Source organism: Labrus bergylta, chromosome 21, assembly GCF_963930695.1.
Source record: "Labrus bergylta chromosome 21, fLabBer1.1, whole genome shotgun sequence".
Classification (NCBI taxonomy): domain Eukaryota; kingdom Metazoa; phylum Chordata; class Actinopteri; order Labriformes; family Labridae; genus Labrus; species Labrus bergylta.
Genome location: NC_089215.1, coordinates 22,626,488 through 22,650,322, shown reverse-complemented (window position 1 = coordinate 22,650,322; position 23,835 = coordinate 22,626,488). Strand labels below are relative to the sequence as shown.

General features: G+C 39.9%; 1 protein-coding gene and 1 long non-coding RNA gene across 3 annotated transcripts in view; both read left to right on the top strand.

The window, feature by feature from the left end:
- The window catches only part of si:ch211-183d21.1 (uncharacterized), a 28,809-nt gene extending 5,183 nt beyond the window's left edge, over nt 1–23,626 (top strand). Inside the window, exons 5-12 of one of the 2 annotated variants that reach the window (XM_020637643.3) lie at nt 2,052–2,617; nt 3,804–4,077; nt 4,211–4,406; nt 6,839–7,023; nt 7,194–7,289; nt 8,638–8,802; nt 15,609–15,702; nt 20,580–23,626. In XM_020637643.3, the coding sequence (XP_020493299.2) occupies nt 2,052–2,617; nt 3,804–4,077; nt 4,211–4,406; nt 6,839–7,023; nt 7,194–7,289; nt 8,638–8,802; nt 15,609–15,702; nt 20,580–20,643 (1,640 nt within the window). In that variant the 3' untranslated portion in view covers nt 20,644–23,626. The remainder of the gene's footprint in view (nt 1–2,051; nt 2,618–3,803; nt 4,078–4,210; nt 4,407–6,838; nt 7,024–7,193; nt 7,290–8,637; nt 8,803–15,608; nt 15,703–20,579) is intronic. The other variant, XM_065949826.1, reaches the window with a different exon arrangement.
- On the top strand, nt 15,709–19,473 carry LOC136177289 (uncharacterized). Its single transcript, XR_010664930.1, has 2 exons — nt 15,709–16,218; nt 19,272–19,473. It is a non-coding gene; the product is annotated as an uncharacterized lncRNA (long non-coding RNA).
- Nucleotides 23,627–23,835: the final 209 nt, after the last annotated feature.

Sequence of the window (23,835 nt, the reverse complement as noted above, 5' to 3'; positions counted from 1 at the left end):
CAAACCCCTTTTCTATTTTTTATTTGCCTGTATGCTAAACTTTTAAAGAAAGGTTATCATACAACATTTCAGCTGATGAAAAAGTTATAAACCTTACATTAGTTCCTCAGATTATGATTTCCACATGTAACTTAAACTGGAATTAGACAGTGTAACTTCATTATGTTAATGTCAGTGTTTTAAATGTATGGCAGTGTAACTTTGCAGCTTTGAAGTAGTTAGTAATTAAAGAAGAAGATTATCATTTTATTTTATTTTAATCTTTGTCACATCTGTGCCTTTTTGAGATGGGTCTACACATACAAAAGTTTATGTTTAAATGTTGGGGGTTGTGATTTGAAACAGTGTGCATGATAAATTGATATTATTAATGAGATGTAGACAGAATAAAAGGCCAAGTGATGATTTTTTGTAAAAGTAAATATAATGAGGAGCTTAACTTAATTATATGTGGCAACATGACGTTTTAGGAAAAGAGGAAGGTCATGTGAAGCTGTGGGAAATGTAGGATGACTCATCCGTATGGTGAGACTGTCGTTGTTTGTTGAATACTTGGCTGTTGTTGTATAAAGATCTACACTTCAAGGAAAAACTTTTTTTTATCTTCAGGAACCACTAAGCTCTGCTAATGAAAGGCGTCTGATCTTACCTTCAAAAAAGGGCCCTAAGTCTCGAGCTAGACTCTTCTCCTCTGTCGCCCCCCGGTGGTTGTGACATGAACTACCAAACTCCATTCGATCTGCAGAGTCCCTCTGCATCTTTAAGAAAAAGCTAAAGACCCAGCTCTGTCATAAACACCGACACACTTAATGATATAGATCATGATATTGATGATGACGATAATGATATTTAGGATAGTTTTGATGCTGATTAGAACAGAAAAACAAATCAAGTTGTTGTAGTTACTCTCTGATGTACGTCACTTTGGACAAATGTGTCTGCCGAATGAATTGTAGAACCATAAAGTCTCAGATTTATGTTTGTTATTCTAAGGATACACATGCTCAAAGTCAAACGCTGACCTCAGGGAAGTTAAAGGTTTTGTCATTTACAAGCTGAGGAACCAAGGACCAAAGCTAGAATGGAACAAAAGTGGAAAAATGTAAGAACTGAGAGTTTTTAGAGGATACTATTCCAGAAAGAAACTGCTGTTATAGAAATGACAGGTACAGGAAGTTATGATGTTGAGAACAAATCCAGTGTTTTCTTCCATGATGACTCATCACCCAGAAGACTTTTTACAAAACATTGTCAGGTTGCTGAAATAAGGTTACACACTGTAGAGTTCTCAGCAGCAAAATAGCAGAATTTACAAAGCCCAACGTTTTGTTAGACAATCTAAAAAAAGTTTGAGTGTTATAAACAAACAAGATTACGTTTTTAGAATTTTTTTTCTGTCTTAAGACATCGCTACGTCTCATTTAACTCATCTTATTTTGTAGTCTCAGCATCTGATGAGGCTTTTATTCTTTTTAGGAGAAACTAGATGAGATAAAATTAATCTGAAACAGAAAATGACAAATTGGCATTACACCAACCCAGTTGGCAAAGTCTGCCTTACTAATGTAGTAAGACAACAGGTTTAAGAGATTATTGTAAAGGTTTTTCTGCCTTCACCTTAAAATGATGTGATTTTTCCTTTTTAGATGAATTGTGAAATACTGCCACCTAATGCCTTGTTTTAGGTATTGCATGAATGCAGTAAACATGTAATAACAAAGTATTCAAATGTACTTCAAATGTCCTTGTGTCCCATTGCAACACAGCATTGAAGAAAAACAGATAGTGTTGCAGGTGCTGTTTTCTAATTATGTTAAATCCCTCCTTACAGTTTCCTGCCTCATGTTCTGATCAGTGATACTTCTGTAAAAGGCTGGAAGCAGCTAACCTTGTAGTGTCAACAAGTAACAGAATCCACCATGCAGCATGTGAAAGCTCTGAAAAGAATGTGATTCATGTTGTTTGTTAAATCGGGACAGAAACTATGCCAAGATGAAGTCAAACAAATCCTTCCACAGTAGCTTACTTATAATATATCCTTAATGCTTTAGTGATTCCAGGAGGGACAGATTCACCGCCTCACCTCCCGCCCTGGGGGAACACTGACTTCCTGATCAATGAGCTGAACACTGACACACCCGGTGCAGCTGAGGATGGCGAGTACATTGAGCTGTGGCATCCTTCAGGACGCCGTGTGTCCCTGCAGGGCATCTGGATCCTGCTGTTCAGTGCACACAACAACAGACCCTACAGAGAGATCAGCCTGAGTGGACACTTCACCACCTCCAAGGGATACTTCCTGCTGGGCAGCGACCGGTTGGTGCCGGCTCCATCACTCCGTCTGCCCCCAAATACCATCCAGAATGGACCAGACGCTGTGGCACTCTATCGCAGCCCCTTTGGCCCGCCGTCAGCCACGCAGAGAGGCATCCCCACCAGAGGCCTGCTGGATGCAGTCGTGTACCGGCAGAGGGGATCAGACAGGGAAGCACAGGAGCTGAGTAAAGCTCTGACTCCAGGACAGCTGCCCCTGCTGGAGGATCCAGAGGTTCTGCCTGGGGATGAGGCCCTGAGCCGCTGTCGAGGCCTTTACCCCTACGACCTGTCAGCTTTTTCTGTGAGTACAGAGAGAAAGGTTTAAGTCATGGTACATGGCTTTGTTAGCTTAGAGGCTAATACACTCGCAATTAACTCTTCTTTAAAAATTAACAGAATTAAACAATGGTAAAAGAGAGATGCAGTAATAGGAATAGGTCACCATTTTAGCTTATTTGTACACAACAAATATTGATACTACTTATGTATCTATATTCTAGAGCTGTACCAATTTCATTATTCCATCACTGTACTAAATCTGATAGGTAGACTATTATAGTATGGGATCAGGCTATAGACTGTATCAGAGGCGGATACTACCATTACTCTCTATAGGCTAAATATTAAGCTACATTAAGAGGGCAGTAAGCTAAGCTTAGCAGCAAGAGGAAAAACAGGCTGTCCACCTTTGTCCATCTGCCAGCACCTCTTAAACTCTCTTACTAATGCATTATGTCTAATTTTTTATCCATTCACAAATTGATGTGTTAAAATGATGCTTTGATCTTACAGGCCTTATTGGGCCTCTCTGTGTGTCTTAACTTTTTGCAGTCTTGTCACAGGTCTATTTTCAATCTTCACACATAGGCTTTAGCACTGGACTCACAGACTGAATTGGCTGTGAGTTATTGCATAAGAGTTTGAGTTCATACTCGAGCTGTGTTATATGGGGTTACAAGTTGCTTGGCAACAGATTGTTGCCGTTTTGAAAAAGGAAACAACACAGTATGTATTTGCGGTTGTGACGCTTAAAATGTACACTTCAGGAAATCGTACAGAAAGTCATAGAGAAATGAACATGCAGTATTCTGTTGAATATATTTGAATGTCTCTTCAAGATTTCCTTTCAAGTGAAATTCATATGTACACTGTACAGACTTTGTTTGCATTTTATTCAGGACTAACACTTTATCTATGTCATCATATTTCTATGAAGTATCTGCAAGTCCCTGAGGAAACACACAAAAAAGTCTGCTTTAGGAATCATTATGTACTGGATTGTTTCTGTTCTGTTTCTGTCATAAATCCTCACACAAAGAGACTTTAGGAAACTCTTTCTCAGAATGCTGTCCTTTTCCTTTAAATATTTAGCAAGTTCTTTGTAGATTTTGAGCAAAACTGTAACCAGCTCTGTTCTATTTTTGCCATTACATAAAAAGCAGATGTACCCTTATTGTATACACATTTATAATAATCAATCCCAACAGGTGGCTCCACCCACCCCACTGAGGGAGAACAGCTGCCCCCGTCCCCCTCCAGCCCCTGAGGGCGTGGTCATCAGTGAGGTGGCTAGTGGACATTGGACCAATCATAGCCAGCAGAGGGCTTTCGTGGAACTACACGGGCCTCCTCTGACGGACCTGCAGGGCCTGGTACTCACTGTGTTCGAGCAGGAGCGCAGTGGGACCGTCATTGCCCTTCCTCTTACAGGATCTATCGACCAGGATGGATTTTATATAGTGGGAAATGTCACTGGAGCAGGTGAGACATGAATAAGACTTTGTTAAAGGAAACAAATAAAAAGACTTCCTGTCTACGTTAACTCTTCTTATCCCTGTTTTTTTTTTCACCTTATGCTCTTTGCACGCCTTCACCTCCTCTCTCTCCTGCATAGATCAGACTTTCCCAGAAGGCTCAACAGTGCCGGTACGAGGAGCGGTGGTCCTCTGCTATGACCTGTTCAGTGTTTGCAGAGCTGGAACTGCGCTGACAAACTCCAGTCTCAGAGATGTTCTTGTGTTCAGTGAAAAGCAGCAGCTGCTCTCCTCTCTTTCTACCAGCAGAGGGAGACAAGTGATTCCAGCTCTGAGGTGAGCAAAATCCAACAACATGAACCATCGAGACCTTAAAATATGTTAGAACTTTTTTCAGACTGTTAAAGGAAGTCATGTAAAAGCCTTCTTCTGATTATCTGAATTGGGTCGGGCAAAACACTTCCATGTTATGTTTTTTTACCAGGGCAGGTTAAATTTATAAGACTGGATTAAAACAAATCAAAACAACCCGTCAACTGGAGCATGTGGGTACAACTACAGCTCTGTTCTAGAAGCAGATTTGATAATCAGTGAAAGTGTTTTTCATGTTATTGGTTTTATTGATGGAAAAGCAGAGTGACATTATGCTTGTTAGTCAGCATGGACAATAAAGGACCCTGAATCCAAAGCTACTGAATAGAATAAACCCTCGTTATTTCATTTTTTCAGCTGTGATTTTTCCTATTCTTAACGTCAAATTGTCCTCAGCAAAAAAAAAAAAACATTGCCTGAGGGGAGGGAAGAGGTGGGTATCTACTTTCTTCACACAAACTAATTTCCTTGTGGGAAACCCAGGATTTGTGGCAGGGATTGGCTAAATGCAGCCTTTCTACCACAGCATCCATATTGCTTCAGTGCTATCTTTTTATGGGATCGATAAGATGATTGCAAAGTTTCCAAAAAGACGTATCCAATTTTATATCCACTTATCGAGGCAGCGCTTCAGCTGGCTTCCCCTCTCTCCCTCTTAAAGCAGAAATGTGCTCCGAATGTCATCCTTACAAGTGAAATCACAGATTAAGATTAAACTACCAGACGATGATAGATTAAAACAACATTCATGTCAGATCAAACAAGATGATTTATTTAAGAGTTATTTTCATAAAGTTTAGCTATGATGCTGTTTTTACACATGCATCCCTGAAAAACATACTGTGAATATGTCCAATTACACGTAGCACTAATGTAAAGGCAAACAAACTGTCAGACTCTTTTACTTTGTCTGCCATGTTGGATTTCTGCAGTGTTTTTTTTTTTACATCATGTCTTGTCTCCTTGCATGTAAGTTTACAGTGTGTTTCAATAACTGCCAGCAGGGTCACATTTTTTACACACTGTTTACTGCAATTTATTGGAAAGCATTTTTGTTTGTACAAGGAATCAGTGTTCATTTGTTTCAACATAATATCAACTAACTGGTTTTAATTTATGTTTTACTTCTCGTCATGCTGTTAATGTTTTCAATAACTCATTGCATCGCAATTTTTTATTATTAATTTATTAACCTTTATTTAACCAGATAAAGAACCCATTGAGATCAGGATCTCTTTCCACAAGGGTGACCTGGCCAAGAGGTCAGCAGCACATGTCATAAGAACAGTGACAGTCACAATGAAGTGACAGTATAGATTAACAACATAGTGTTTTCAATAAAAAAGAAAGTGTGGGAGCTGTGACACAACAATTTAAGATTTTAAAAACACAGGCACTGTTCAATGGTCTCATGCTGTCTGTCCCTCAAGATAGAACGTAAAGCTCCAAGTGGAATAAGTTCAGGGAGTTTTAATTCAGTCTGTAGAGTATTCCATGCCGAGGGGGCAGCAAAGCTGAGAGCTCTTTTTCCTAATACAGTCCTTACCCGAGGAACAGATAGAACAAGTGTGTTACAAGAACGCAAGGCATAGCGACTGCTTGTTCTCTGCAATAAAGCACACAAATATAAAGGAATCAAGCCTAAAAGAGCCTTATAAATTAGGGTCAGCCAATGTGCATATCTGCATGCACTCAAAGAAGGCAAGTTCGATTTCAAATACAATTCACAATGGTGGGTGAGACGACCACAGCCAGTGACAAATCTCAATTTGGATGACTCAAATAAAGCACGTCCCCATAATCAAGAATGGGCAAGAAGGTCGCTGTCACTAATTTCTTTCTGACCCTGAGAGAGAAGCAGGTTCTATTTCTAAAAAAGAACCCAAGCTTCATGCATAGTTTAGTGACCAGATTATTGATATGAGCTTTAAATGAAAGCTCCTGATCTAGGATAAAACCCAAGTACTTGTACTTTAAAACCTGCTCTATAGGTTTTCCTTTAGATGTTTCAATATTTGTAATGTTCTGTGGTAGCACCTTTGTATGAGGGAAAACCATGAGCTTGATTTTATCTGTGTTTAAAACCAATTTAAGATCATATAAACGAGACTGGATAACATTAAAAGCAGCTTGTAAAAACTCAAAAGCCTGGGTGAGTGAGGTTGAACAGCAATAAATAATGGTGTCGTCTGCATAAAAATGATACATTGCATTTGACAAGTTATTACAGAGATTGTTTATATAGATTTTTCAAATAAAATGGGTCCTAGCACTGAACCTTGGGGCACCCCTTTAGTAATGTCCAGAAAGGAAGAGGTAGTTCCAGCCACCTGAACACATTGTATTACTTTTACTGTGTGTTTACTGTATGTTTGTCTTGTTGCATACCTGTGCAGGTCGGTAAAAGATGGCCCTGTCTCACTCAGCCGTTGTTCATGCTGTGAGGTGAGAAGCGCCTCCTCTTGGACGAGCTCATCCCCCACACCTCACAGCACCAACCTTTGTCCAAGCTCCGCCTTTTCAAGTCACATTGACCTCTGCCTCGGACCCTTGGCCAGTGAGTGGCACGAGCAATCAGGAGGTGAGGCAAACAGTTTTTAAAAATGTTTAAAACAGGGCAGATAGGCTTTCGACTTTTTGATTTGAGAATATGGGTTGATTTAAAAAAAAAAAGCACCCAGATTTTGTCCGATGTTTAGCAGAGAGTAAATAAGCATTCATAAAAGCTGACATCTTCTGTTATTGTCACAGACTGCAGTGCTCTGATCCGGGGGAAGAAAGTGGCTGAGGTGGCCGATTACCTCGAGCAGAGGTGTCACTGTGGGATCTCTGCCTTGTATCTCCAAGGTGAGACAACTTTTTTTACATTGAAATTTTACATTTAGCTCTTTGCAAATTTAAGAAATGTCCAGCTCATCCTTCAGATTTAAGAAATAGTGTTTGTCCAAATAAAGTAAGAAAAAGAGGACAGAAAAAATTAGTGACATCTGAGTTCAGTGGGACAGGAGGAGAAATTCTAGTCAGCACAGCGGGACACTGCTACCATTGTGTTGTAGTAAAATAGGGGAAAAGAAGAAGTCTTTCAGTAGTGAGAACAAATCATTAAAGTCCAGGGGCCTCATTTATCAACAGTGCATATGCTCAGATGTGTGTGTAGGAATATTCCCATGCTAAGAATGGAATTGATCAACTTGTACTCTTACTTAGTATGAATGTGTTTAAATATAAGGTCTGCTCTGACCATGCTTACGCATAGAAATGAGTGTTGTGCAGGCCGTCCACCCACGATCCTGAGGAGCCTAAGAGAGCTCAGGAGCTCCCAGGAAAGTAGGTGGTTAGTGACTGAGATTTACAGATAGATACATGCAGTAATATGATGTGCTGTATATGCACAGAGAGAGAGAGAAAGTCTTTCAGTTGTGAGAACAAATCATTAAAGTCCAGGACTGCTGTCCGCACTATTTGATGAATACAGATTTTTTAGGAAAACTTTGCACGCACTCATTATAAATGAGCGCTCAGGTTCATTTTGACTGACATCATTAGAGTGTAGGAAGGAACATTTAACTTATTACTTATGACATATGCAAACATCACGTAGAAGAAGGCAAGGCAATAAAAAAGAAAACATGTAAAAATGAAGGTGGAGCCAAAGGGCTCTTAATACAATATAAAATATTAGGTAATCATAATATTTTTTATTAAAAAATGTCTACATTTCATTATACCAAAAGTTAATCAGAAAAATGATGCGTGTAGAAATCATACCTGTTGTTATAATACAGTAAATTAATTTCTTTCATTGGGTTTATTTAGAGCCTCCATGATAGCACTCACATGTGGATCTGACCTCTGGGTGTGACAGTCTGGAGCATTCAGATTTAAAAACGTATTCTAAAGCATTAGAGGACTTTTTATTTGGCTGATTCAATAAATGGCTGGCTTATTTTTCTGCTTTGATAAATAGTGTTTGCTCAAAAGAGATAACAGAGTTAACTGGCTCAAGGGAGATATTGACTCCTAAAAGTCAGACAGTGTTTCAGATGTCTGTTTCCCTGGAGTCATTGTGAAGAAGGGAGTCTACAGCTGAGTCCAGGGTGACTTAGATTTTGTGTTTTAGGATGTGAGAAGGTACATTTGACTTAAAAAAAAGCCTCGCAAATAAATGAAATAAATCTGTTTTTCTGTGATCAAGGCGCAAATTTTTCCTGTGTGTCTGGCTGGCTGCGAGTGTGGGGGAACATCCAGGCGCTGTCGGACCATCAGAAGGCCCTCATCATCCAGACATCACACATGAGTCCTTCATCTGCTCAGGGAGACGTCTGCTCAGCTCCATCAACACACAGACACACAAGCACAGGTAGGTCAGCCCATCCTGACATTACAAGATCAAAAAAGTGGACAAAACCATCTAATTTGTGCTTATAATGCAAAATGCCACTTAAAAAAACATAAAACTATACTCATGAGCTAAACAAAAAACTCTGAAGTCTGTAGTCTGTAGTTTATGAAATAAAGACTTCTCAGTTTGGTCTTTGGAGTCTTGAGCTGAACTGAAAGAAAAAGAAGCAAGTTGCAGCTAACTCCTTGTGTTGGGTCCTGCAGGACCATGTGTCAAATTAGAGATTATATCATATACCTAATTCTATACGCAGTATAGGGTTTAGGGGAGTAGGGTGTCAGACAGATCCAGAAAGGTCACAGAGGCAGACTGTGGTGTTACCCTCTTTATAAACAGTTATATCACATCCCGAGAAGCCAGTCAAGTACAATGTGTTTCCAAAAGTGGGAAAATGATTCCCTGATAGAGCAGGTTGCAAAGTGAAGAGGTCTCTGACGGGTCACTTTGCAGGAAATATTGAAGATTACCGTATTTTCCGCACTATAAGGCGCACCGGATTATAAGGCGCACCTTCAATGAATGGCCTATTTTAGAACTGTTTTCATATATAGGGCGTACCGGATTATAAGGCGCATAGAATAGAACGTGTTTACAACTGAACAAGGCTGGGAGATATTGTGAATATATAAATATAAATACGTATAAAACGTAACGTATAAAACTACAAAAACAAAAGTACATAAGACGATTTCCCCAAATAATAAATTATTTCTTTGACGTTTCTCTTAACTCTCAAAACGTAGTTTTATACGTAGTGCATTCACAATAACTCAACGTTGTTCAAACGTTAATGTGCATATTCACAATATCTCCCAGCCTTGTTCAGTTGTAAACACGTAAAAGAAACACAGTCTGATACCGCTAATTCAAACGTTAGTGCAGGGGTGCCCAAACAGTCGATCGCGATCGACAGGTAGATCGCTGACTGATTCTCAGTCGATCGCGAGATGTTTAGTCAATATAAAATACAATCGTAAAATAGAAAAGTGATTTCAATTTCATCTCATTGCACTGTTTCCCACACACGATACCTGTGTTGGGAGCCCAAGTATACTTCCGACCTGTTTGTATTGAATTTTTCATTTATTCATGAAATTGCTGCGTGCACGAGAGAGCGAGCGAGAGAGCGCGCGGGGGAGCGAGAGAGAGAGAGCGCGCGCAAGAGAGAGAGTGCAGGCATGCGCAATGACGTGCAGGTAAAACCGGGGGGGTAAATGTTTTACCAAAAAGTCATATATAGAAACTATGCGTATTAAGCGCATTTGATGAAGCTGCAGCTACTTTTCTCTGCTCCTCTCTGCTGTCATGACTGTGAACATCGCGGGGGACGAGACACACCAACAAACAGCGCAAACGCACACGCACACGCACACACGCACACGCACACACACACACACACACACACACACACACACTTGCACTGGAGCGCCAGCCACCACGCGAACCTTTTTACTTTTTACTTTTAGTGCTGCAGCACACAGTTGATCCGTGATCTTTACGGACCGAGGCGGGAACACACGTGACCCGGTCAAACAGTCGGTTGGACTTTACTCTGTTCACTCTCACCGTGTCTGCAGCTAATTTAACAAAAGCAAAATCATCTCACAGCAGCCTGCTGTAGTCTGTGAACATCTCCACACAGATTAAAGTTGTTTGTTGTAAACTAAATTAAGGGGAAAACATATGTGATATAAATACAAACTTAATATTAAAATGTAGCCTACCCTAAAATAAGAGTTTAAAAAAAAGTATGTCGATATTGCATTATTTTTTTACAGAACTCTCATTTATTATTTTCTGTTTGTTGTGTGAGTATTAAATGCGTTTGTAGGCTGTTGGTAAAGGCTAAGGCGCTCCGGATTATAAGGCGCACTGTCGTTTTTTGAGAAAATTAAAGGCTTTTAAGTGCGCCTTATAGTGCGGAAAATACGGTAATGCAAATTGATAATTAATGGATATAATTTAAAATATAAACTCTTTGTAGCCGCAAATATCCTACACTGAGGCAGCAAGAGAGACAGAGGCAGACAGGGTATGGACGACAAGCAATAGTCTAATGAAATAGTCACTAGTGGTGTGACTTCTTTAAACACTAGTCCTTTAGAAAAACAGTAACTGTTTAGTAAAATCGCCAACCGTTTAAACGTTTTTTTTTTTTAATTTATGTGGTAACGTGCACATGTCACTGCACAAAACACAGAGCAACAGCTGTTCAGAGAATGTCAACAAGAGTGTTGGGGTTGTATCAAGTCAACTTTGGTTATATTCTTTAATAATTATACTTAATTATTAATAATATAAATAAAATATCATTAAACTATGTTTAATCTCGTTTTGGGGCACCAACCTGTAATCAGGTAAATATAACCAAAATATCACTCAAATCAGTCTCAAATTAGTTATTTAATTACTAATATTATTAATAATGAATAACTATATTTAATAAATTGAAGGTGTGAAATCCGTACACAAAGCCTTCGCACCCAGCTTATATCACAATGTAAATACACCAGTAATCACAAACAACTGCTCTCTTAAATTATGACAGAATTTATTTAAACAAAGCAACACCAATCCAAAATCAATGAACTTAATTAAACAAATAACTATATAAACTAATCTAAGCAACAAACATTATCAAGCAAAGGCTTGTGGAAGGGGTGTGAATGGAGAGAGAGAGAGAGAGAGATGGAGAGAGAGAGAGAGAGAGAGAGAGAGAGAGAGATGGCTTCGTACCCACGTGGTTGTTCACGATGGCACAAACCTGACAAAGACCTGGGTGTGTACGCGTGTGGATGAAAGGGAGAGAGAGGGGGGGGAAGATTACTTCGTCCCACGTGGTCGCCCTTCCGATGGCACACACCTAACAAAGGCCTAAATGTGGCCTTAAGGTCTAAAAGAGACCGAGTTCGGCCCTACACGATCTGTGTCTCTGAGGCGTCTGGATAGCCGCGAGATAGATCTCTGTGCGTAATGGCGCGGTGGTGGAGTTGGTCTCCAGATGTACGTTTACACAGGAATATGTGTGTATGTGTGTTCGTAGAAGGGGAAATAAAAGAGAATAAAAGAGGAATGCGTGCCTGAAGAGGCCGGATCACAGTCCGACTCCCGCGCGACAACTCGGAGTAATTCCCTTCATTCACAGAAACAAACCAATAGCCGAATTCAGGTTAATACGGCTTACACTGGCCTTTCTGATCAGAGGAGTGATACCCGGTTATAACGCTGTTACGCTAAACACATATAGGACGCAGCGGTCCGAAACAACAACAAGAGTTTTAAACAGTTAAAACTCAGGACGCAGGTCCAACAAAGATAAAAATTACAGTTTCTGCTTCGATCAACAATTGTTAAAAACACTCTCTAAAGCTAATTCTGCCCAGACCTAAATAAGCCTCACTTGTGAATCGCTTTGTCCGCGATTGGTGAAAGGAAAAGAGTCCGGCGATGGAGCAGATCTTCTGTCCGTCCTGGAGCAGAGGCGTCTGATGGCAGCGAGGGTCCCTTACGTCAAGAGCGGCTTCGTTGGTTCTCTGTCGAGTGGAAAGATGTCCGTTGATGTCCTTTCGTTGCAGGACGGAATAAGACCGTTATCTTTCTGATAATCTGTTATAGTCTGACGCTCTCCGAGAAACTGAGATGCGTTCACTGGACAATCCGAGCTCGGAATTTAGAACACTGCCGGCCGCGGATTACCTGCGCGCCAAAAAAACTTAAAACAAAGGAAGATTGTTGCAGGAAACAGGAGATCTTCTTAGGTCTCCGAGCACCAAAGGTCAGCGCGTGAAAGAGATCTAACAAGGGAAGTCTTGGAGTTTTATCACCTGGCCGCCTTCCTGTGGGGTCTCCCTCAGCTTCCGGTCCCCCCTTTACGTCACACGTAGGTGTGAAGTACCGCAGGGAATTCTGGGATAAGGAGTCCTTTTAGGCCTCTTTGTGATCTCAGTGAATAACTCAAATGAGGCTTTTACAGAGGTGCAGGCCCAAGTCCATTGTTTGACTGTCCTAAGCCTGCGTGGCCCAACAAGAGTATGTATGTATGTCTGCAGCCTGGAGCCTCAAGCCCTGGTTGAGGCAAAAAGGCATGAGACGAAAGGTCACCAGGGTGCAGCCATATGCGACTCCTCCACCCCTCCTCTCATTTTCACAGCTTTCTTCTGAAGAAGTGTAGAAAGAGAAAGTGAACTCAACGTCCATATCGTTATTTACATGTTCCATAACACTACATGGTGATAATGTTTTAAATGATCGTAGTTAAAAGAATCAGAATTGCCTCGTTTAACATTCAGAATGTTTTATTCTGTTAACGTCACCGGAGGTCGTGTCCCTTTGTATACCTACTCTTGTTCATTTATTATTTCGTTGTTGTTCTTATTCATTTTGTTTTGATTTAGTTTTAAGAAATAGATGCCATGTGGTTCTTGACAGTAAAAAAAACATTGATTTTCACAAGCCGGTCCCGCTAATTTTCATTGACGCTAAGTTTGTATGACTCATCACATTGAAGCATTTATGCTTTGATAACCCTTTGAGATTTGTGGTGTAATTATTGTACATTTGAAAACATTCATGTTAGTTTGTAAATCTATCTTACAGAAGTTGGCGCTCTTAAAAGCAGAAAGTGAAAAAGTAGAAAGTGATACAAACGGTATTTGCCAGTAAACAGAATTTAAGCCTTTGATTATAAACTCAGACCTGCTTTCATTTCTGCACATTGAGACTGCTAGTTGAGAGGGACATTACATGTCGGTGTTTCAGTTATAATCTTTAAGATTATAAGCTTTTCAGTGCTATTGCATGAAAATGTTTCAGAAGCAGCTTTTCAACAAATAAACACACTGTATTTGTGTTATATGTTATATGTGTTTATTTTCATTAATAGTGGCAGCCTTGCCTGTTGAGAAATACAATAAAATACTACCTGTATCAAAATAGTGTGATTTTGAAGTACTCAGAGGTGTTATTACAGTAAGTGGGAAAAACATAATTTCCATTCAAGAGATTGAAAAGAACCAATGCACTCATCTGGGGAAAAGTAAAACGCTGTTGGCTCTTTCATGGTGAAGTACTAAAAGCAGGGATGAGTCATGTGGAAGGAAACAAGCTGAGGTGAAAAAATGCATTAAATCTTTTCACTGTGGTTAGTGATGATTTCAATCTTTCATCAAAAATGTGAGACATGGCCATTTTGTCAGCGGGTCAGAATTTGACATGTTGAGATGGAACGAAAAAGAATGACATTTGCTGATGGATCAGTACTTCTCACAGTGTGTGGCACACCTTACAAAGGGGGACACATTTCCACCCATACGATCAGCATTGGAGCCCAATGAAATAGAGATAAAAAGAGAGATTTGTTGTGAAGTCGTTTTGAATGCATCTGCTACAGAGAGTTCCAGACTCCAAGGTGAAAACCTATCAGCTCTGCTGCTGTAACAGAGCGGAGACAGACTGGACAGGCATCTGCTGGAATTTGGCTGTAAAACAGGAGTTTTGTTGCATGGAGGATCCGATGGCTCATTTAAAAAAAAAAAAAAAAAAAAAAAAAAAAGCTGTTTTCAAATCTGTATCTACAGTTGAATTTGCAATCTGCAGGCTTTGTTTCATAAACTGTGCGCACTGATTTAAGTTGGACGTCTGTGTGCTCAGTGAGGTCCGGATGTTGTCATTTACGTCCATGCAGGATACCAGCACTCTGCAAATTGTCCGGACCCCTCTTTAAAAGAAAACAGTAGCCAGTAAAAAAAAAAGAATAAAAATAAGATCATATCTTAAATGCGTGACCATGTGTCTCAGGTAATAATCACACACTGGATTCTGTTTTAATGTTCATATTGTTTGCCATTCTTAAATGTGCATAAACAAAACAAAACAATGACATAGTGAGTTCAGTAACTTAACGACTTTAGGCTAATGGTATAAAGCTACAGCTGAGGACATTTTATATGACTGCAATAGAAACACTCCAACTCTCCAGTCCACGTGTTTGTTAAAGTATTCAAATGAACACATTCATCATTGTTGGAACATGTGTCTGATGAACACTCAAAGACATTTGTAAAAGACACAAAATGGTGCATAAAAACTGATTGGAATGCAGGAAAAGAAATGTTAGCTGCTTAAAATGTTCTGTGGGAGACCCCAAGTTTCCCCTAATTACACTGAGAAGTTGAAAATATAGTTTATCTGAAATAGCATGATTATTACCTTCTTTGAAAGAACTCCAAAAGCAGGCATGCACAGTCACAAAAGGTGTTAAGAGGATGTTATTCTTGTTCATTTTGTTTTGATTTAGTTTTAAGAAATAGATGCCATGTGGTTCTTGACAGTAAAAAACGTTGATTGGCCGCTGATAATTTTCATTGACGCTAAGTAAGTTTTTATTACTCATCACATTGAAGCATTTACACTTTGATTACCCTTTGAGATTTGTGGTGTAATTATTGTACATTTGTAAACGTTCATGTTTCAGGATGTAAAAGTCATTTTAAGGTGAACTACATATCTAATACTAGAAAAGTAATAATGCAACAATCATGCTGGTTGACATATAAGTCATGTCTAGTGATGAAGTCTTTTTTACTCACTGTCTTCACTACATGGAGAAATACCCTGAATAGAAGGATAAACTGCATCTCATCAAGTTCATCCTGCAAAGATGACCCACTTTATATGCATGAAGCTTTAGAGGGGTTTGACAAATCTGCTGCTGGTTTGAATTTCATCCCAATGTTTGTTTCAATGTATGTTTCACTGTCTCCTAGCATCTGCCCTGGGGTTGCAGATAGGCCTGATTGTAGCGGTCCTCCTGCTGCTGGGACTAGGAGCTGCTCTGTTCACATATTTCTACAGAAGGAGGTGAGGAGTCTTTCATTATCTCCTGCTCCCTCTTCTCCACAAAGCCTGATAAGGACCATTTGTCTCACATGCTGAGTTGCTGCTCTTCTCTTGAAGACACTTTGAGTTGTCAATTTTAAATTCAAATGTAAAAATGTGTTATTAAGTTGGTATGCTTTTACAGCTTTCTTTTCCCTGATCCACTGTGATAAGTGCTCAGATTGTTCTGGCCTAAGCAAGGAGCTGTAGGTCATCTTGCAGCCTCTAGGGGGTGCTACATTTGTTGTTGAGTTTTTTGGACCTCATGGCTCACTGTAGGAGGCCACTTTGGGTTTCTCATTCATTGATAAGAGCATGTTGTGGACACTTGCCTTATGAAGGATCTAAATCCATCCTGGACTAGGAAGGAACTGTATAATCATTGTCTGTGAGTAAAGTGTGATTAAGATGTTTCTTTTCACAACCATGCTTTCATTTTATGCAGATGGCTATGTTAGACCATGATTTTTGTGTTCTGCAGTATACCTTGTTCGCTAGGTGATAGTTTTTCGGTCAGATATATTTTCAGTCACATACTGTTAATTTGATTGACATTGACAAGCATGTTATACTACACAGATATGTTTATTGATCATGTGTATCATAACTGATGGTTTCTTTTTAGTTTATTACAGTTTTACTCCATTTTGCATTCTGTCAATGAATAACGGTGGCACGCAAATAAATCAACATTTATTGACTACGGAATGTGGAAGGAGTTATCTGTCTGTCTAGTTGAGGAAGGGGACTCTTTAATGAGGGCGGAACAGTAAAAAGACAGACTTTACAGTGATTTCAACCTTGGTGGATAACAGATCAGTACGGCTCAACCCCTAGATCTTTGAAAGACAAGATGCCAGCTGCAGAAAGGGGAGGCCATGAGACCAGATCAGTCTGCTCAGGCTCATCAAAACACTCTGGTAAGTTTGCAACAAGCTTGGCTGCGGTAAGAGCCCGGGCCAAAGCTGAAGCAGCACGTACCAGAGCATCCTACGCACGAAGGGAAATTGAAATGAAAGTAAAAAGGGCTCAACTAAATGTAGAGGAGACACGCCTTGAGGCAATGGAGACTGCTCTCTTTAACAAGCTTGAATATTTTCCCAAGGTCTCTCAAAGAGACTCACAACGCCTGAGAGTTAGGTGATCTGGTCCTTGAAGTGGAAGCAGCCAAAGAGGAGGGTTACTTACCAGCACTGTCCTACCTAGATAGAGCATGTGGCATTCACCCTATCTTGGAGAAACTACCATTCAGCCTTCAGGAAAAATGGATGGTACATGGGACAAGGTACAAACAACAAAACCACATAACCTTCCCACCGTTTTCCGTCTTCTCTTGCTTCATTCGTGAAGAGGCGAGGATGAGGAACGACCCAAGTTTCGTCACCGCAAACTCAAGTATCCCACCACATAAGGGAGAGAGACTCCAGGGAGAGAGATTCCCTCTGAAATCTTTAAGAACATCTGTAGCTGTACACAGAACAGAAGTGGAGAATACTCAAGAGAAAGTTGAAGCCAATGGATTGGACAACCTTAAGAAGCAATGTCCTATTCATAAGAAGCCCCACCCCCTGCAGAGGTGCAGAGTCTTCAGAGTGAAGCCCCTGGAGGAACGAAAAACCTTCCTTAGAGAAAACGGGATATGTTTTCGTTGCTGTTCCTCAACTTCGCACCAAGCAAGGGACTGCAAAGCAGTTACAGTGTTCTGAGTGCAGCAGTGAGAAGCACATTGCAACTCTTCACGCCGGCCCAGCACCCTGGTCCACTAAACCACAGCTTAACCCCTCTGAACAGCATGGCGGGGAGGCAGAGGAAGCTCACTCTTCTCTAATCACTACGTCAACCTGCACAGAGGTCTGTGGAGGCAGCACAATAGGGAAATCTTATTCCAAAATCTGCCTAGTTTACTTATACCCAAAGGGTCAGCCAGAGAGGAAAACCAAGGTATATGCCATTCTAGACGACCAAAGCAGCAGGTCTTTGGCCAGATCAGCCTTTTTCAAGATGTTTGACATAGTTGATGACACCTCCCCTTACACACTCAGAACGTGTGCAGGTGTGTCAGAGACTGCAGGCCGGAGAGCATTGTAGAATCTGCAGATGAGAAGACCAGTCTTACCCTCCCCACACTCATCGAGTGTGACCAGCTACCTGATAATAGGGCTGAAATCCCCACTCCAGGAGCTGCTAGGTACCATTCTCACCTGAAGTCCCTAGCTACTGAGATACCCCCTCTTGACCCCAAGGCCAATATTTTGCTTCTCTTAGGAAGGGATATAATTCAGGTGCACAAGGTTCATGAACAACAAAATGGGCCTCTTTTAGCTCCCTTTGCACAACGGTTAGCTCTTGGTTGGGTGATAGTAGGAGAGGTCTGCCTTGATGGTGCGCACAAACCTTTATCTGTGAACACCTTCAGAACAAACATTCTTGAGAATGGACGCCCAATCCTGATGAGTCCTTGCCCAAACAAAATCAGAGTCGAGGAGGGGTTCAGTTACAACCACCAGTCTCAGAATTCCTTTATCACCCAGAAAGAAAATGGGGCCCCTCTGACAGACTTAATGGGTCTTGTGGGAGAGTCTGTATTCTGCTCCACAAAGGATGATGACAAGACTGCGCCTTCTATGGAGGATCTTGCCTTTCTGAGGATTATGGATAGTGAATGTCATCAGGATGAATCCAATAGCTGGGTCGCTTCACTTCCTTTTTGGAGTCCACGACAACGCCTTCCTAACTATCGCGAACAGGCAAGGAATCGCCTCACTTCAGTGACCCGCACATTGAGGAAACATACAGAGAGGAAGGAACATTACATTCAATTCATGAATAAGATCTTTAAGAACGGACACGCAGAAGTTGCTCCACCCTTACAACCAGAAGAAGAGTGCTGGTACCTACCTCACTTTGGAGTATACCATCCACAGAATCCTGGTCAAATAAGGGTGGTATTTGACTCCAGTGCCCAACATTGTGGCGTGTCCCTTAATGATGTCCTCCTCACTGGCCCTAACATGAACAACAGTCTGCTTGGGGTATTACTGCGATTCAGGAAGGAGCAGGTGAGGAAGGTGGAAATCAAGACAGCAAACGATGGTTCATTCAAGACCTTTCTACGCCCTGTCTCAGAGACTGTTCTACTCCTCTCCCCAGAGACATTGTAGTTGGTTTGTGTTAGTGTGCATTGTACAGTTGTGGTGGCATCCTTTTAGATACCAGGCGGGGAGTGTTCTGGCCTAAGCAAGGAGCTGTAGGTCACCTTGCAGCCACTAGGGGGTGCTACATTTGTTGTTGAGTTTTTTGGACCTCATGGCTCACTGTAGGAGGCCGTTTTGGGTTTCTCATTCATTGATAAGAGCATGTTGTGGACACTTGCCTTATGAAGGATCTAAATCCATCCTGGACTAGGAAGGAACTGTATAATCATTGTCTGTGAGTAAAGTGTGATTAAGATGTTTCTTTTCACAACCATGCTTTCATTTTATGCAGATGGCTATGTTAGACCATGATTTTTGTGTTCTGCAGTATACCTTATACCTATCACTAGGTGATAGTTTTCGGTCAGATATATTTTCAGTCAGATACTGTTAATTTGATTGACATTGACAAGCATGTTATACTACACAGATATGTTTATTGATCATGTGTATCATAACTGATGGTTTCTTTTTACTTTATTACAGTTTTACTCCATTTTGCATTCTGTCAAAGAATAACGGTGGCACGCAAATAAATCAACATTTATTGACTACGGAATGTGGAAGGAGTTATCTGTCTGTCTAGTTGAGGAAGGGGACTCTTTAACGAGGGCGGAACACAGATCATTTAGAAAAGACGTGTTTCAGGCGGAAATTACAAAGCAGCAGTCTGTGGCATTGAAGTACTTGTTGGAGAAAATAGACCCAGAAGGACGCTGGTTCAAGTCCCAGTGCAGACTAAAGTATGGAACTTGATCTGGTGTCATTTCTCCAGTAATGCAACTCCAATGTTTGCATGTTCTGTTTGTGTACAGTTAAAGAAAACAGTTTAATATGGATTTGAAAAGGAACAGAAGAAGTTATAAGGGTTTGAAAATTGGCCAACTAGACAAGAGATGGTGTACATTTAAAAATGGATTCTCTCCGTTTTTTGTTTTTTTTAATTCAAGTTTCAGTCACAGTTTCCGCCTGAGAACAGCACATTGTGTGAAATGTCATCAGTAAATATCAGGTTTTGGTGTCAGACTGCTGCTATGACCTCAGTGCTTAGTGTCTCGTCTTAACATTTTCAACTGAAAAAAAAAAAGGAAGTCCACAGTGGAGACAGAGATTTCAACACCATCCCTTATTATCCAACCATCTCTTCTTTTTCTGTGGAAAAAATGTTTCTTAATATTTATCCCCATCACTCCATTCATGTGTTTGTGCAAGAAATAAAAAAACGAGCTGTTCAAGACTGTGCTGTGGGAAATAAAGCAGATCACAGACTTAATTAGAGATATGTTTTAGAAACCTGATTTTAAGCCTCCCAACCTCTGTTTGTAACTGTTTTACATAAGTGGGTTTTTTTTGCAGTTTTGTACTCAATACATTTTATACTTTTGTAGACTGATTTTAGCAGTCTTGTATTATCTGTCCCCTGTTTTTCTTTTTGATTTAATGTCTGTTTTCTAATTATTTCTGTAATGACTCAATGTCATTGTAAATGAGGGTTGCCCCTCAATGATCTTTAGAGTATAAATAAAGGTTGAATGTGTTTAGAGCACACAGTGGGAACAACCAGAAGCTAAAACTTATAACTTTGAACATTAGCTACTGGAAACTAATTGCAATGTGTATATCTCTTAAGGTGCTATATATTCTTTCCTCTGCCTCTGTTCTCAGGCGTCCTCTGGACTATTACACCATGGAGCTGAGTGAGCACGCAGAGGGACTGTCAGATCTATAATCCTGGCTTTGAAACACTGTGTTTGCACCTGGAAGTGCTCTTGTGCGTGGGAGGACTTCAGCAGAGAGATGGAGAGACGGGGGTAATAAGAGATTTGTTTACTCCAGTTGGTTATGGGTTGTTTCAAAATGAGTGCCACCACAAGTGTCCTTCTCTGTGACACAAAGTCATCAAATGAGACAACCCAAGAGAAGAATTATAAAAACTATATATATTTTCTTTTTTTCCCTTTAATGTCAGTGCCTGTGAACAGTTGTGGTTACTTCTTTTAAAGAAGAGGACAGAGAAAAGGGGAGCATTTTTGTCTTAAATACTTGAGTCCTACATGATCATTTTTGTTGACTTGTTCTTGTTACTGTGGAAAAAACAGCATTTTAAATGTAGAACAGCCTTTCTTTAGATGTATGCAGTAAGCTATATCAGTTTAACATGGCATTATCAGCTGGAACACAAGTGTTTTAACACTGACAATATTTGCCACGCTCACATTTACTCTTCAACATGGTCGACGTTGTGCTTTGTTTTTCCTGCTACATGCTGTCAAATCTGATCACTCCAAGGGCCTGACTGTCTTTAAATGTGAAAATCTTCTGACGACTGTCTGTAACCACTGTTGTGTGCGCACTAAAAACAAACTGTTTACATTTTCTTCAAAGAAAATCAGAAAAAAGGGATGTCAGAGACTGATGAAGTGTTTTTTTTAAATGAAGAGTATTTGACTTTTGAAATGAGAGACTGTAAAAAAAAAAATCAGAGCTGTTTTATGTTTCACTTTTTTAAATGGCTCAGAATCCTCTACTTTGCCTTTGTGTTGTTTGATCAGCTGATCCCTGGATTTAGACGGAGGACAGTACAGCTGAATACAGACATCAGTGTAAATACTACAGAGGTGATGCTTCTCGAAGGAGAGGAGCGTTGACTTCAAATGTCAAGTGATTTCTTTATTTTCTTACAAAGAAATATAGAAAATGGTTGTGGTATGGGAAATAGATTTAATATTTTGATTGGTTTAATTCCACTTTTTTCAAAGATTGTAAAAAAAAATCACCAGTATGAAGTGCCATGAAATAAACTCGTAAGGATCTCCTCATTTTGTAATAGAGTGGATGTGCTGATGACTTTTCACTGCTGCCTTACTCATCTGCTGAGCTGCAGGCTTTTAGTGAGCTTGCTTTAATTGCCCTGGTGAGCAAATGTATTCCCTCAGAGCCATTTGTCCTGTTTAAATGTTTTAAATATTGATGTTAATTAACACAGCACTCTATAGCAAATTAACCCTCTATACCCGGTTTTCTTTTGCAGCTAGTTCAACCTTGTTTAAAAATAGAAGTAAACCAGCTGTTTCATAAAAAAGTCTTCTGTTTAGCTGTTAAAGTTCACAGACATGTTTAAAGTGATGTTCATGAAATGTCTTGTGTTGTAATCTTGTTTATTCTTTGAGTAAGATAATGCGTGTATAAAGTTATAAATAGAAGGCAGAAAAGAGGCAATTTGTCCTCCGAGTTTCAACCCAAATACAATGTAGATTATGCAAATGGGTTAACACTTGTAAAAAAAATAAAAAGTGAACTATGTTTGACCCTTAAGAAGCTGGAACAACCCTGAACACATTTTCATTTACCGCTTGTACTCAATGCAGGATTTCAATTGATAACCATATGCATGACGTGCAACGACACCAATCGTAAAAGTAGAATATTATTTTATGGCTGAACACAGAACTTTTTTTATAACCACAGTTGAAAGAGCTACAGCACCATTTAGAGGAAGAATGTGCAACATTTTACACAAACAAAGCAGAAGTGAAGTATATCTTATGTAATTGTCTCTGAGTCATGACTGTCTTCAGTGAGTGAGAAGTGCAAGTCCTGCTGGCTGTGTTGTTGTCGGGGCTGTGTTTACATGTTTACATGGACGGGACGGTTGGCTCTTCTCCTCATGTATGAATCCTGTTTTAGTCAAAGACCAGAGAAAGAAGAATAAAGTACTTGCTGCTTATATGAATGTCATGTAAGCTTTTTTAGATCACGCTCATTCTGTGTCTATTTATATGCAATGTGAAGCTACAAGCTAACTAAAGCGCTAACATTAGCATGCTTACACAACAATGCAGGACACAGGTGATTGCAACTCAATCAGAATCAGATTTATTGTCCAGGTATTCTTACACACACAAGTAATTTAACTTAGGTGAAGTGTACTCTCTTATGTACAGGTACAACATTAAATATCAACAATAAACATAGTAAGAAAAGACTAATATTTACATGACTAAATATGAAACAGTGCAGTGGTGAATAGTGCAAAAGATGCTGAAGTAACATGACAAGTAAAATGCAGTTATGTGACAGATGGGTCAATTAAGATGTCAATTACAGTATTTACATAAATAAGTGTGCGTGTATTATCATTTAAATTAAATAATATATATATACATATATGTATATTCACAGTGACGGTTGGTTTAGAGTCATTTCACCGCGACAGGTCTGACACTGTGACTGTTTAGCGTTCATCAGAGTGACAGCCTGGGGGAAGAAACTGAAACTGCTTGAGCCAAGGACAATTTTGTCCACCGCTTGTACTTAACTCATCCGTGTGAACGCGTGTGGAGGGTGGGTTGGAGGTCGGGAGAGCGGAGGTATTCAGTGTGGCCGAGGTGTTGCCAAGCAGCAGTTTGTTTTGGTTTTAATGCTGGTGCTCGAGGGTGACATCTACAGGATCAAAAAGTCGCACATTCTTCCTTCAAATGTAACTCTAGAGAGACCAGAAACTCAAACGTTTTCATGCTTATATATATATTCATGGTCTACGACGGAGAACATAGACACTGGACATTCAAAGAAAGCAAACATTGCATCGTCTGCGTCCCCTGGTTGTAATTTATAAGCTTTCTTTCTGGAGTTTGCTTTCCAGTTTGTTTGTTTTTTGTCCGACGTTACGCACATGTAGCAGGTGTTTTGAAATAAAATACTTCCATGGACGTGTTCTTTGGTTTATCATTCAACCTATTGTGTATGGAAGCGATTAGTGATCAAAACTCAAATGATAAAGCTAATTTGGAAATTCAAATGCATTAACAGAAAAGATAAAGCAAATGTAATTTTCTTCCTCATTTTAATTTAGTCAAAGTATGTGCATTTTTGAAGTTGAAAACTAAAATTCAAATTAGATAAATGAATCATCATTTTA